The 14478-nt window shown below is 45.9% G+C and overlaps 1 protein-coding gene across 1 annotated transcript; it reads left to right on the top strand.

Moving 5' to 3' along the window:
- The first annotated feature begins 1648 nt into the window (after positions 1 to 1648).
- Positions 1649 to 4859, top strand: LOC119391716 (uncharacterized). Its single transcript, XM_037659373.2, has 2 exons — positions 1649 to 1953; positions 4252 to 4859. Exons 1-2 carry the CDS (start codon positions 1716 to 1718, stop codon positions 4734 to 4736), a joined length of 723 nt encoding a protein of 240 aa, XP_037515301.2. The 5' UTR covers positions 1649 to 1715; the 3' UTR covers positions 4737 to 4859.
- The last annotated feature ends 9619 nt before the right edge of the window (positions 4860 to 14478 follow it).

A 14478-nucleotide genomic window follows, 5' to 3' on the forward strand; every position in this document is an offset into this window, starting at 1 on the left:
ACGCACGCGGCATGGCCAGTTGTTGGCGCAGCTCGCCCAGCTACGCAGCTTGGTGCAGCAGGTCGCCGACGAGAGGGTCTGGGTTGAGAACCTCAAGAACGAGATGCTTACGCTCCAGGACGAGAACGTGCAGCTGCAAATGGCGCTGAATAGGGAGCTTCAGAAGGTGCGCAACCCTTTCCTGGCCGTCTTCGTAAAAAAGATAGGAAGGTGCTGTGCGAGAGTGCAGAATCTAAAGTGTGATTTCCAGCGAAGCTCTTTGTTTCGAGTTACCGTCACATTAGGAACTGTGGTTTCCCGAAGTTAGCAAATGGGCGGGGCTGACGCGAAAGCCGCGGGTTCGATCCCGGCCGCGGTGGTCGCATTTCGATGGAGGCGAAATGCTAGGGGCCCGTATACTGTGTGATGTCAGTGTGCCTTAATAATCACCAGATGGTGGAGATTTCCGGAACCCTCTATTATGGCGTGCTTCATAATCGCTCTTTTGGTGCGTAAAACCCCAGATATTATTAATATTATTATTATTATTATTATTATTATTATTATTATTATTATTATTATTAGAACCATTTCGGGCTCTAGAGCTAATTTCAGCAAACACCGTATATTTCGCTCACACGCCTTCATCTAAGTACGCGTGCACTTCACTGATAACGTTGTGCTCTTTTCAGGAGTGAAATTGTGGAAAGCACTTTGTGAAAAGCAAGTTTGAAACGTTTTAATTTCTCTGTTGAAGGTCCCTAAGGCAAGGGTGGCAGGAATATATATATATATATATATATATATATATATATATATATATATATATATATATATATATATATATATATATATATATATATTGTTTTACCCTTGGCCACACGCAACGACAATCCTTACTTGTAATTTAATCGCTATAGCTAAAATACAGCGCAGCGCAGGTTCGCCATCTTCTTTTTGCACCTTGTGTTTTGCTCACACTGTGTAGTTACGTCGAGCAAATTAGCTATTTGGACTAGTTGGTAGATCGTCATGAAACAGCGCGCACATACGTAGACAAATGAAGGAAGGAACCGACGACTCGAGCGCTGTCGTCGGTTCTTCCCTTCTTTTGTCTACGTGTGTGTGCGCTGTTTTATGGTGTTACCTCTAGTTCTTAAATAGCCGGAAGGTCAGTTTACTATGGCACCAGAACGAATTCAACAGGTCGGATGAACAGACTGGGCGTGTTTTCATATTTGGAGCCCTCTTCAGAACGCATTGTCCCGTCTCTTTTTTTTTCGCAATGGGCCCCGTTTCTCCCTATGACAATAAATCAAGTAGATCAGCTTAGAATTAGGCCTTGTGCATTTCGCTTCCTTCCTTTTAACGCCCCAGACACCATCACGTACAGTAATCACGGATATATAGGGTTGTGTAACGCACGTACTTTGGTTTCCAGCCTCAACAGTTCCTGTCATACCGGCGTAATTTACATCAGAGCTACTTGCACTAAAAGCGCTTGCATCGGAGCCAACATTCCCATCAGCGGCCATAGTTGCAGGCACATGACGCAGTTACTGCGAGCAATAACTCATAGCAGTCGTTTTCCTTATCGAAGTGCTTTGGCATATCAATCCCGGAGTAAGTACTGTACACGTTATATAGAATATGGGACCCATTACACGCCATCTGTGCGGCCTTTCTAGGCGGAGACCCTCTGGAACGAAACGGAGGAGAGAAAGAGGCCGCCCGGCATGTCGCCTCCACGGCCGGTACCACGGCCGCCTCTGCACCACGCCGGACACTCCCAGCACGGAGCCCCTCCGGCGCCACCAGCTGCCCTGCCATTCTACATGGACGACGTCATAAACGCGGACGTAGGGCGTAACGCCTCGGCTTTCCATCCGCTCATCGTGCCTTGGAACGTGAACGAGAACGACATACTCGATTTGGGAGATTTCGAGGAAGACCTGCAGCAGTACATCTCCTATCGTGAGTTTCTTACAACTTCGACACCGGTTCTCTCCAACCTGAAGTCCGCCAGGAGATGCCCGTTTAATTTCTCGTTAAGCAACTACGGTGTTTCAGTGCGTGACATAGCCTCATACACCCAGAATCCCTGGTGTGTAGGAACCTCACATCCCCATTTTAAGGTGCTATCCTGCCACGGACCGAGTGGCACCTGCTCTCTGCGAGCTCCCAGCCCAATTCAGTGACATGACGATCCTTTAGTGTGTTACATAGGCCAGGCCTTAGTGTAGAAAGGCAACTACAGAAATACTGTACTGCTTACAGATTTTGCCATTGAGGTTAGACGAAGGGTACGTAAGGGCACCATACCACTCAGGTTTTATGAATTGAATGGGGATATGATATGGGGAATATTTGAAACAAGTGTATGACTGTTTAAGGGCCCCTCACCAGGCCACATAGCAAATTTCAGTTAGGCGCTGGAAGTTGTGTGCCTAATGAAGAGCATTATGCCGCAAGACTTTTTCAAATCACTTCATTGCGAGCTCAGAAAAACAATTTGTAGCGGCGCGGAACCATGATGCGAGGAGGCGGGTTTCATACCCTTGCCACTCGCCCCTTGTAGCCTTCGCAAGCCAAATCCCTTCCCTGGCCTCTTCGGCAGCGGAGCCGGAGGATCACATGGCGCATACGCTTGAACACGTCATGCGCATGCATGGTCACGTGCGCACGACGTGCCGAGCCAGCCCGAGCACGCGAACGACGTTGCACGGCCGCTACCCTTATTTTTTTATGTAGCGGCCGTGGGCGTTGTGTCGGCATTGTCTGTGATGTACTGCCTGTTTCTGCGGGACGGGCATGTAAGTTGCGACAATTGTATCAGCGGTATCAAGATCCAGTGCCGCATGAACATTTAGTTAGACGCCGGAGAATATATGAGCGTAATGAGTGCTCGAACGCGCCAGAACATTACTTTCATGTCCAGGGCTGGCGTGTGCTCGATGCGCTAACCGCGGGGACAAGAACGCACGCGAAACGGAGGCACATTGGCCCCGCATTTCGGTGCAATTCACGAAAAAAAAATGAAAGAGACGTACAGATTCCCTTTGTGTGTCTGATTATTTCTCTGAAATTTTATTCATCTATTCAAGCAACAAATTACAGAAACGACACATGTCGTGTCAAATCATTATCGGAGTGTCGCAAGACTACACTCCCAGCAGACGTACAGATTCCCTTTGTGTGCCTGATTATTTCTCTGAAATATTATTCATCTATTCAAGCAACAAATTACAGAAACGACACATGTCGTGTCAAATCATTATCGGAGTGTCACGTGCTACTTTTGTCTACGTCATAGCACAGTCGTCTACGTAGAGGAGCGATGTCACAGCACTGCCGTCTACCTAGGGCCATTCTATCGTGTACGTCATCCCCTCATATGCCGGGCGCGCGCCCGCGAGAAGGGCGAGCAGCGTTCAGCTTGAAATTTGACCCATTTCCACGGCGCGTAGCGTTGCAAATTTTGGCGGATGTGATCGTGAACGCCCAGTTATGGTGGCTAGCCCAGTGCATGCATTGTGCTCATCAGCTCAGTATTGTCAAACCTGGTGAGGAGCCCTTCAAAAGAAGTGGTGGTGGTTACCTCGTGGGGACGAAGAAGGGGTCAGAAATAGCTACTTAGAGAGTATTCCAGACACCCAGCAGAAACCTGCGCCTACTTTATAATCAGACAGGCAACCATACATCCGATCGAAAATTCCTCGCCAGTCTCCGTTTCAAATTCGTTCTGCGGAATCCCGCAAAGTGGCTCGAAGCACATCACGACAAATGTTATTTCAAATCGGTACTGCGGAATTCCACACGGTGCTTCGAGCTCTCATAATTTCGCCTTCGATATGGGAATTGCTAGTTTACTGCTTAGCTCAATCGGTAGAGCGACCGCCCGGAATGGCGTTGGTCCCGGGTTCGATCGCCGCAACAGGACGAATCTTTCGGCAACTAAAAAGCTTTCTTTCTGAGAAGTCCATATTGATTTCCTTGTTGATCGGTATTGATTCCCAACCGTGCTACAAGCGGTTAACTGTCAATTTTCCTGTCCTAGCAGCCTCCGTTCTTCAGCCTGCGTTCTTCCCATACGTGCAATGCATTGCCTTGCAAAGTGTCTTACATTGGATAAGAACAGACTGCGTTATGAATACAAAGGCATCGTTGGTTAATACCTGCTTTCTCAAACCTGATTTCCGCAATCAATTCATTTACAAGTACACGTACAATGTAAGTACAGACCTATTTAAATTATGCAATCCTGCGGCGCAGGTGGCTCGTCGCCCATCGAGAACTACATCGACGGATACGGCGCCCTGCCCTCGCACCTGTCTTTCGGCGGGGCCGTGGACGCCCTGGGCACTAACCCACCCATCCACGCACAGCGCTTCCAGTGGCAAGACGAACATCGCCAGCGCCTGCGAACGGAGCGCCAACAGCGACAGGAGCACGCTCAGATAGAAGAAAGTGAGGAAGAACAGCAGGTGGCAGAGCGACAGGGACCGCGACAGCAACGGCAGCAACAAGAGCGGTCCCTTCTGCAGCAACAACGCAGCCTCTTTGGCTACCGGCGCACGCGCCGCCAGGACCAGTCGGAAGCCGTTCGTGCCGCAGCCACCAACGAGAACCCCGACGCTGAGCAAGCACAAAGGGCGGCCAGGGACCACCGCAGCCAAGGCGATGGCGTCACGGAATCCAACCGACGTCGCGGAAGTAACGCCACGAACCTGGAGTACGAACAACTGCCGCTGGACTGAGGAAGAACGTGCCAGATAACCTGCCGCTTGCGCGGATATCTGAATGCAATGTCCAACTGCCTTGACACTGCGACAGCTGTCGGCTTGCAGGTGGGGTGGGTTTGAGTCACTTGAACACCGCACACGGCAAGCGAAGCGTCTGGGGTCGCTTGCGCGAAGCATTTTGCTCAGTGGGTACATTCACACGTGGTTTCCGATAAGTGAATGTTGCTGGGCTGTTTGTTAACCTGTCGAGTGGTGACGTAGTAGTAGTGTCTCTTTTGAGAACAAGGAAATGCTGACTTTTGTTAAAGCACCTTCTTCCACTTAATACCTCTGTCCACTGGTGGAATGGTATGTGTAAGAGTCAACTGCGGCTACGACTTCAAACACAAGAGGTAACTCGGCTGTTGGCGCATAAAGTTGGTTTCTGGAACGCTCTGCTCCTACAGGAGTACGTGTTCGTTTGTCAGATTTCCGTTGCAGAAATCACTGCGCGAGCACACTTAGTGTTCTTAGTGTATCAGAGTTGATATAGAGGAAATAAGAAAAATGCTTTAGATGCCATTGTATCTCAATGCACGCAGAAAATCTTATTCTAGTCACGAATGGTCCAAAAAGGCCTGTATTATCTGACGTTTCCACGTGATCTGTTTGTGAACGTTCTTTCGTTCCGAGCAGCACATGATTTTCTTTGCGTAATTTTCTGCAAAGCAAGACTCTAAGCGTTTGATAGTAATCCGCCTTCGCTTATTTCTTCGTAGCAGAAACAAAGCCACGATGAAGCTTTAAATAATTACTGAGCAAATACAGGTACTGGGGGCGAGGTTCTCGAAAGAGGAACTGTACATAGTCCGTACCAATATGTCTCATGACAAAGTTTCGTTATTATCGAGAAAAACTTGGAGGACACGTGAACTTCGCCTTCAAGGGTAGAACGCGATAGTGTAAACGGGCCGCGTGCGCATCGCCTTCTCAATCGCTAGCCTAGCTTCGGTTCTCGGTGCATGCCTCAACCGTGCCGCTAGGAAACGAACGTCTGTGCGCGTAGCAGTGGCCGTTTGAAACTATCCTAGAACGCCCACTAAAAGTACAGTTGCGAAGGGGCCCACTACATCCATATTTCTTCCTTTTTCGAATCGGCGATGGGCCCACTACGCGTCCGTAGGGCAACACGCGAACATACGCAGCTGCTCACTTTGTTGATGCCTTTGCTAATGGGTGGGCATTTAAAACGGCCAGTCGTTGCGCAATTCACATGTGCTGACGCCTGGAGTGATTGCGCGCTTCTGCAACATTTTATTACATGTGTTAAGGAGACTCCTCCCACTACATGGCATTCGCATAGTGTTTTTTTATGAAGCAGTTTCACAGAACTCTCACTGGAACATGAGACTTTAAGTTAGCCTTCGAGTTCCTTAGCAGTGTCTTCGTTACTAGTGTCTTCGTCACGTTAATCGTCGCTATGTAACTGCAACACTGTAACTCGATGTGATAGTCCGCTATTTTTTCAATGAGAATTCTATTAAATATCATGAAAAAAAATCGCCAGGCCTTCGCGGAACACGCAGCACGGTCACAGCGAAACCTGGAAGAGCGGCCTTTCTAGAGCCAGTTGTAGACTCTCTTGGGAAAACTTAGTGCGACGTACCCACTACGCCATGGATGGATGGATGGATGGATGGATGGATTGATGGATGGATGGATGGCTGAATCACTTTATTGAGGTCCTTCGGTGCGCGCGATAAATCATAGATTTTATGTAGTAGGGAAACACCCACTATGTCATTGTTGGTCATTATGTAAGGCATTATGGGCACTATGTTTATGCTGTGGCTGCTGATGATGAAGAATTATGGCTGAGCCCTTTCTAATGGGTTGGAAGCATTCAACGACCCACCCATTGCGCAATTCGCATTGTGTGACGCCTGTTGTTATTTTACTCTTCCAGCACGCTACATTACGAGCACGTGTGTATGGGGTCTCCGCGGGTGGCTCTGTGGTAGAGTACTCGATTGCCACATAAAGGGCCCGCGTTCAAGTTTCATCCTATCCTAGAATTTGTTTCTTATTTCAATCTTTTTCTTATTTCGCGCGATAGCGTTTACAGACACCGGCGGCGGACAACTACGACGCCAAAATCGCTTGTTGTGAACTCACAACAGCTATCACTGTAAAATGAAATGGCATGGCTCTGTGGAACACCTGATTGCCATGCAGCAGGCCTGGGTTCGATTCTCACTCGCATTGAATATTTGTATTATTTATGTTATTTGCACCTTTCTCGATTTTTCGGACATGGGTAACGCAGATTTTTCGACCACAACCAACGACGCCGACACCGAAATTTCTGCGAAACAAACTCTTAACACTAAGCGTTAATAGGTATATTTGCGGCCTGAAAACCCATGCGACGGTTTAGTACATCTCTATAGAACTTCAGCGATTTCGAAGTTTGTTTTGGTTAATAAAATGCTGTTAATGTCGAAATTAAAATGAGTAGGACAGCCCCGCCACGGTGGTCTAGTGGTTATGGCGCTCGACTGCTGACCCGTAGGTCGCGGGATCATATCCCGGCCGCGGCGGTTGCATTTTCGATGGAGGCGAAAATGTCTGAGGCCCGTGTACTTAGATTTAGGTGCACGTTAAAGAACCCCAGGTGGTCAAAATTTCCGGAGCCCTCCACTACGGCGTCTCTCATAATCATATCGTGGTTTTGGGACGTTAAACCCCAGATATTATTATTACTAAAATGAGTAGGACAACTTGAACGCCGTATGCATTTTCTTTACATCACGGCCACTTGGCGCTGTAGCTTGAAACCAGAGCAAGAAAAGACGCGCAGGTTTGTTTTTAGCAGCTGAGATGTTTATGCAAGTCGTCGGTTGTAATGCGCGAACCGAAAACTATCATCATCATGAACCAGCACGCGCTATCTTCGTCCTCTTCTTAATCTTCTGCTTCGCTCCCAGAACACGTGCAAGGATTTCTTCGGCGTGGGATGGAATATACCTGATGGGTAGAGAACGAGCACATCGAGAGAGAGGAAGAAATAGAGAACCTGCGAAAGAGAATGGTATTGGAACCCGCGTACCCCGATGCGAAAGGCGAGCATCGTAACCACTCGGCTATACAGGCACGCTAGCATAAATTGCCTTTTATTGCATAGTATACCAAGGGGTGGGAAATGGAAATGAGGGTAAGAAGGATGGAAAAGAGGAGGGGAAACAGTAAAGCATAAATAGAAAGAAAAAGATAGACAGAAGGGTAGGAAAAATTAGGCAGGTCCCACGCGTTGTAGGAATCGGTTTCATGCGAAGCACTCAGCGAGTACTTCTATGCCGTATTTTCTGGCTTTTAGTCAAGTGTTACGAGTTGGATTGACGCGTTTTTGCAAGTGTAGTAGCTGCGTCCACATCGTGGGCTTACCAGGCACGTCGACAACACTGGCGTTTGAAAGGTAACTTATGGTGCGACGTAACGTCAGCCCTCACGTAGGAGTACATGCGTAAGTATTATCGAAACTAAGTGCACTTTATGGTGGAATCATGTTAATAACATACGTAACTTTCGGTAATGTATTCCTCCGGGGCCGAGCAATGCTTCAGTATAGCTTGCTGAATCAGAGGAATACAACTGTAATGTTTTTTAGACTGCTACAAAAGCGGAGCGAACACTACAACCATAGACGGTAATCTGAAATGACGCATGTATCGTAGGAATACATATTACCTAGTGTTTATTGCTTTCTTGTAAACTTAGAAGGCCAGCACCACCATATTTGACGTTGCACCGACATTACGCCTGCATGGGGTGTTTTTCCGAAGCAGTGTCTAGACCTGGCGTGGCTCTGTGGTAGAATACCTGAAAGCTACGCAGTATGCTTGGGTTCGATTCCTGCTGGGATCTTAATTTTTATTCTTTGCATTCATCGAGCCGACGCTGCCGATGTCGGTTTTTCTTAACGCTCTCGCATTTAAATCACCAATGTCTGTTCTCGCCGTTCCTGGGTAGATATATACTGTCAATCACCTGTGGCGCATACCCGTACACCGCGGCCCGTGGTAAACGGGTATGTGCCACACGTGTCTGGAGGTTTGACGACGTACGAGACAGGATTTTCACGTTATTTATATGTCATGACCCGATAGTCATATTCGTAAAATCCTCTGATCCTCCCATGCCAATTTTGGTCTACACCAAGTTAAGGAGGCGACCATGAGAGCACCCAGACGTAGGCGGCTAGATAGATAGATAGATAGATAGATAGATAGATAGATAGATAGATAGATAGATAGATAGATAGATAGATAGATAGATAGATAGATAGATAGATAGATAGATAGATAGATAGATAGATAGATAGATAGATAGATAGATAGATAGGGCTCCTTCACAGTGTCGGCTGAAGATTGTCCGAACTCTTGTTTGATAGACTGTGAATCACCTGTGGCGCATATCCGCCCACCATGGGCCGCGGTATGCGGGTATGTGCCGCACGTGACCGGTGTAGAGTATGTGATAACGTACGCGACAGGAAAGTCATGTTATTCATGCCACGACTTACTAATCGCATTGATCATGCAATGACATCCTACTATGCTAATTTTGGCATGTACCAAGCTAAGGAGACGGCCACGAAAGCGCCAAGACGTATTCGTGTAGATAGATAGATAGACAGATAGATAGATAGATAGATAGATAGATAGATAGATAGATAGATAGATAGATAGATAGATAGATAGATAGATAGATAGATAGATAGATAGATAGATAGATAGATAGATAGATAGATAGATAGATAGATAGATAGATAGATAGATAGATAGATAGAAACGCTCAAAGTGCCAAAGTTTCGCTAAGAAATGCTTCGCATTTAAAAACAAAAAGAGATTGAAAGACAGCCAGACAGAGTCAAAGAAAGAAAGAGAAATATAGGCAGAAAGAGATAGAAAGTAAGATGAAGCGAGAAACAGAGAGACAGAAAAAAAGGAAAGAAAAAATATAGAAGAAGCGAGAAAAGGAAGAAGGACATAGGAGAGAAAGCAAAACTAGAGATAAACAGAGACAAAAAGACAGAAGAAATAGGAGAGAAAAAAAAGAAAGAGGTGAAGAAATAAAAATAAAAATAAAGAAAAACGAAGAAGGCCGCCCAGCTCCGCACTTCCTTCTTGCTTGGCACCACTAGTGCGAAGCTGACTAAATTTTTTAAAGGCAAAAGCCTCAGACGTCTGTTACAAAATCGTGCCACTTTCAAAACACATGGTCCAAAAAAAAAAAAAAGCTAGCGCGCCTTATGCGCGTGTACTCCGATCACTACGTCTTCACGGCTTTTGCATAAGTAAAAGCACAAAAAAAGCACATGAACGCGTGGGTGAGAGCCAACCCGGACCTTCCTTTGATTTCAGAAGGTCCGAGTGAGTAGGAGCACGCAAGGCAGAAACGGCAGTTTGATATAATAATAATGAACAAGAGCAGAACACACGGCCATTAAGAGAGAGAGAGAAAGAGCAGAGGAAGGCAGGGGGGTTAACCAGAAGTTCCATAAAAACAATGCAGAACACAAGCATGTGAAGCTCCACACGAATGTTCTGAAATCTAATATTAATAACCGTAATATTCTGAACTTACGCGTACAGTTAACAAGAGCAGAACACAACCCCATGAAAAAAAATGTAAGGAGAGAGAGAAAGAAACCTTTATTTGTACAAGAATAAGAGCTTCTCTTCGTAGGGTAGAGCCCTTAGTTCAGGAGCCCATTGGCTTGCGCCACTCCACGTGCCCGCCGGGGCGTGGCACCGGTTCAACTATGACTGCTTCGCTCACGCGGATGCTTTTTCTTGTGGAGGTGCTCCTCACTTCAGTTTCCTGCCATTGCTTTGCAAGTGGACAGGATAAATCTTGGAAAGCTGCATCTTCGGCCGACGTTTTCTTCCATCGCCTATTTTTCCTTGGAAGGCACCGAAGGAGGCAACGACATATGAGACTCACGGATCATCACCGCTTCTTCTGGACAATGTCCGATACCAGACAACGAACCCTGGAACGTCACTGTGCAAAACTACAGCCTACAAATGCAACCGCATCTCGGTGTGTCTCTGGGGCGTGGCACCGGTTCAACTATGACTGCGTCGCTCACGCGGATGCTTTTGCTTGTGCAGGTTAGTCTTAACACCGCATGCGGTACTCATTACCTTTTTATTCTGCCGGTGCCACCCCCTGTGCTTTTCTATAGTGTAAAGGCCCATACTTGTCATTCGCGACCCATTTATTGTAGACGCTATCGGTCCAACCTATTGCGCCGTTTTGCATTTTACTTCTTATTGTTGCTGATATGCGGGGATGTTGAGACTAACCCCGGTCCCGACGATACTCTTCTCAAACAGCTAGTTGAAGGTCAAAAAGAAATTAAGAAAAAACTGGGTAGTATTGAGAAACATCAAGCTGAAAGCAAGTCTGCCATTTCGAGCCTGAACGAACGTATGAGTAGGTTCGAAACAGCACTCTGTAAACTCGAGGACTTGCACGACGTGGTAAGGGAATTCAAAGAGGCATGCGAAGAGCAGCAGGCCCAAATAAGGTCGCTTGTCGATAAGGTTGATGACCTCGAAAACCGTAGTAGGAGGTGCAACCTAATATTTTATGGTGTGTCAGACGACCAGGAGCATGAATCATACGAAAAGGCTGAGAAGTACATAACAGAAATTTGCGAGTCGAAACTACACTGTAATAAAGTTGTCATACATAGAGCACATCGTCTTGGAAGGTACAGTCCGAACAAAAAGCGGCCAATAATTGTGAAGTTCCTCTCGTTCAAAGACAAGCAGTCAGTACTTTCAAATGCTAGGAAATTAAAAGGCACGTCTATTAGCATATCAGAAGACTTTTCAGAGAACGTACGCAGAACGCGTAAACGCCTTTGGGATTACGCTAAGGAGAATCAAGGCAAAACTGGCAAAATAAATCTTAAGTTTACTACTCTCTATATTAATAAGTTAAAGTACGTCTACGATGAGGCCTCGGATCAGGTTGTGCGGGCGGACTGACAGGATCCAAAAGTGAATGGGTCGGCTTTTTCTTTTCTTATTGTGAGTTGCAGAAGTTTACGCAATAAAAGTGATGAATTCTCTAATCTTGTTGAAATGACTAGTCCGACTATCATTCTTGGATCAGAATCCTGGCTTGATACAGATATTGCTGATGAAGAAGTATTTCCAAGGGGCTATGTTTACTATCGCAGGGATCGAAATCGTTCCGGCGGGGGACTGTTTATCCTGGTAGATGCGACAATTTGTTCCCAGAAAATAGATATTGAGTGCATTGGAAGCGAAATGTTGTGGGTGAAGACTGGGCTGAAAAATGGTCGAGTAATATCGGTATGTTCGTTCTATCGTCCACCAGGGAGTAAGATAAATGCCCTTGAGGAACTTACCAACGCAATTGAAAGAGTGAGCACTGATTACTTATTTATTGGTGGAGATTTCAATCTTCCAGAAATTAATTGGTCACAGGCAGATCCCAGTTCTAGTACTTGCAGCCAGTCAGGCAATGAACTGCTAAGGTCATGTCGCCTCTTCGGGTTAACACAGCTTGTTCTGGAGCCCACAAGAGCAAAACATGTTTTAGATTTGCTGTTAACCAATACGCCTCAGTCGGCGCGATCAACACTCTGGTGCTGCCGGGCATAAGCGACCATTACGCTGTTCTGTGTGATATGAACTTGCAATACGTGAAAAATCCAATTGGTAACGCCCGTCGAATTTTCAGCTATGAGAAAGCACGCGTCAGTGATATATCCCTCGCTCTAAACTCTTTCTACGACACATTTGAAACGCAGGCGGAATTTATGCATGTTGAAGAATTGTGGCAAACATTTAAAGGAAAAATGCTGGAACTGCGCGAAAAGCATGTGCCATCATGGGTTCTCACTGCCAGGCGCAGCAGAAGTAAACCATGGTATTCACGTGACGTGAAGCGTAGGGCCAGGCAGCGTGCGCGTGTTTACTCTGCTTATAAGAAAAACCCTTGGTTACGTATTAGAGATGAACTCAAGCAAAGAACGGTAGATATGAAAGCGGCTCTCAAAATAGCTAAAGATAAATTCTTTAATACATTTCACCTGCGCATAAACAAACGCCCCAAGGAACTGTGGAAATTCTTTAAGACAAACAGCAAAGATATCTTATCGATTCCAGCCCTTGAAAGCAACGGCTCCACTATCCATAATGATGTCGAAAAAGCTGAATGCTTTATCTCATTTTTCAGTTCAGTGTACACCCCTCGAGTTAACATGTCTGACTCTTTCGTACGGCCCACTGAGGCGGTGGCGGTACAAATGAGCGATATTGTGATTGACCAGCATGGAATAGAGACCATTATCAAATTCATGAATGCCTCTAAAGCCACTGGGCCCGATGGTTTGTCACCTGCATTGCTTTCTTTATGCCCGCGCCAACTATCTAAATACTTGTGCGTCGTTTTCACTAAGTCTTTAGAAGAATCTTCATTACCCGATGACTGGAGACTTGCTAATGTAGTGCCTGTCCACAAGAGTGGACCGCGAAGTACTGTTTTAAATTATAGGCCCATTTCACTTACAAGTGTTGCATGCAAAATACTTGAACATGTTCTATTTACCAATGTTATGACTCATATGAACACGCATTCCTTACTTAATCCTCAGCAGCACGGCTTTCGTAGTCGTTTTTCCTGCACAACACAATTACTTGAATTGGCACACGACTTATCCGGTGCTTTAGATAAGGGTTTCTCTGTTGATTGCTTGTTCCTAGATTTTAAGAAAGCCTTTGACGTTGTACCCCACTCTTTATTAATTGAAAAACTAAAAATGTATGCTGTGAACGATACCGTTGTGAACAGGATAAACGAGTATTTAAATTTGAGAAGGCAGAAGGTCGTTATCAATGGTAAGACATCCCGGGAAGTTGATGTGTCCTCTGGCGTGCCCCAAGGGTCAGTCTTGGGTCCGCTATTGTTCCTCATCTACATAAATGACATTTCTTCCGGTATTTCATCACACATCAAATTATTTGCCGATGACTGTGTTTTGTACAGAATTATACACAGCTCCCACGATTGCACTACTCTTCAAAACGACCTCGATAGGGTCTTAGAATGGTGTGAAAAGTGGCGTATGTTTATTAATGCAAAAAAAAAAAACAGTGCATATATGTTTCACTAGAAAAAAGGCCCCCCATGACTCATTTTATGTTGTAAAGTCAACTAGGCTGCTGTCAGTTCGCGAACACAAGCATCTTGGTGTATACTTCACGCCGGACCTTTCCTGGAGCCGTCACATTAATCACGTCACAGCTAAAGCCGGACATGTGCTAGGTTTCCTGCGCAGAAATGCAAAAAAGTTACCATTTGAGGCCAAGACTCAACTATACATGTCTAACGTCCGATCTATCTTAGATTACGCTTGTGCTGTGTGGGATCCGTGGAAGGCAGGTGACGTGTCCAATTTAGAAAGAATTCAGAACATGGCCGTTCAGTTTGTCTGCTCTGATTATACCAGGAATTTCAGTGTTTCAAAAGCAAAAGAGAGGCTTGGTTGGGAACTTCTGCACAAACGAATTTGAAACTTTTTCACAACATATTTCATAACCAAACAGGACTGGTCCCCTCGCGATACTTTCATAAACCGGATTACGTTTCGAAGCGACTAGATCATGTCAATAAGATAAAAGAAATAAGCTGCCGGACTGACGCATTTAAAATGTCATTTTTTCCCAGGACGATA

This window comes from Rhipicephalus sanguineus, chromosome 4 (genome assembly GCF_013339695.2).
Source record: "Rhipicephalus sanguineus isolate Rsan-2018 chromosome 4, BIME_Rsan_1.4, whole genome shotgun sequence".
NCBI lineage: Eukaryota > Metazoa > Arthropoda > Arachnida > Ixodida > Ixodidae > Rhipicephalus > Rhipicephalus sanguineus.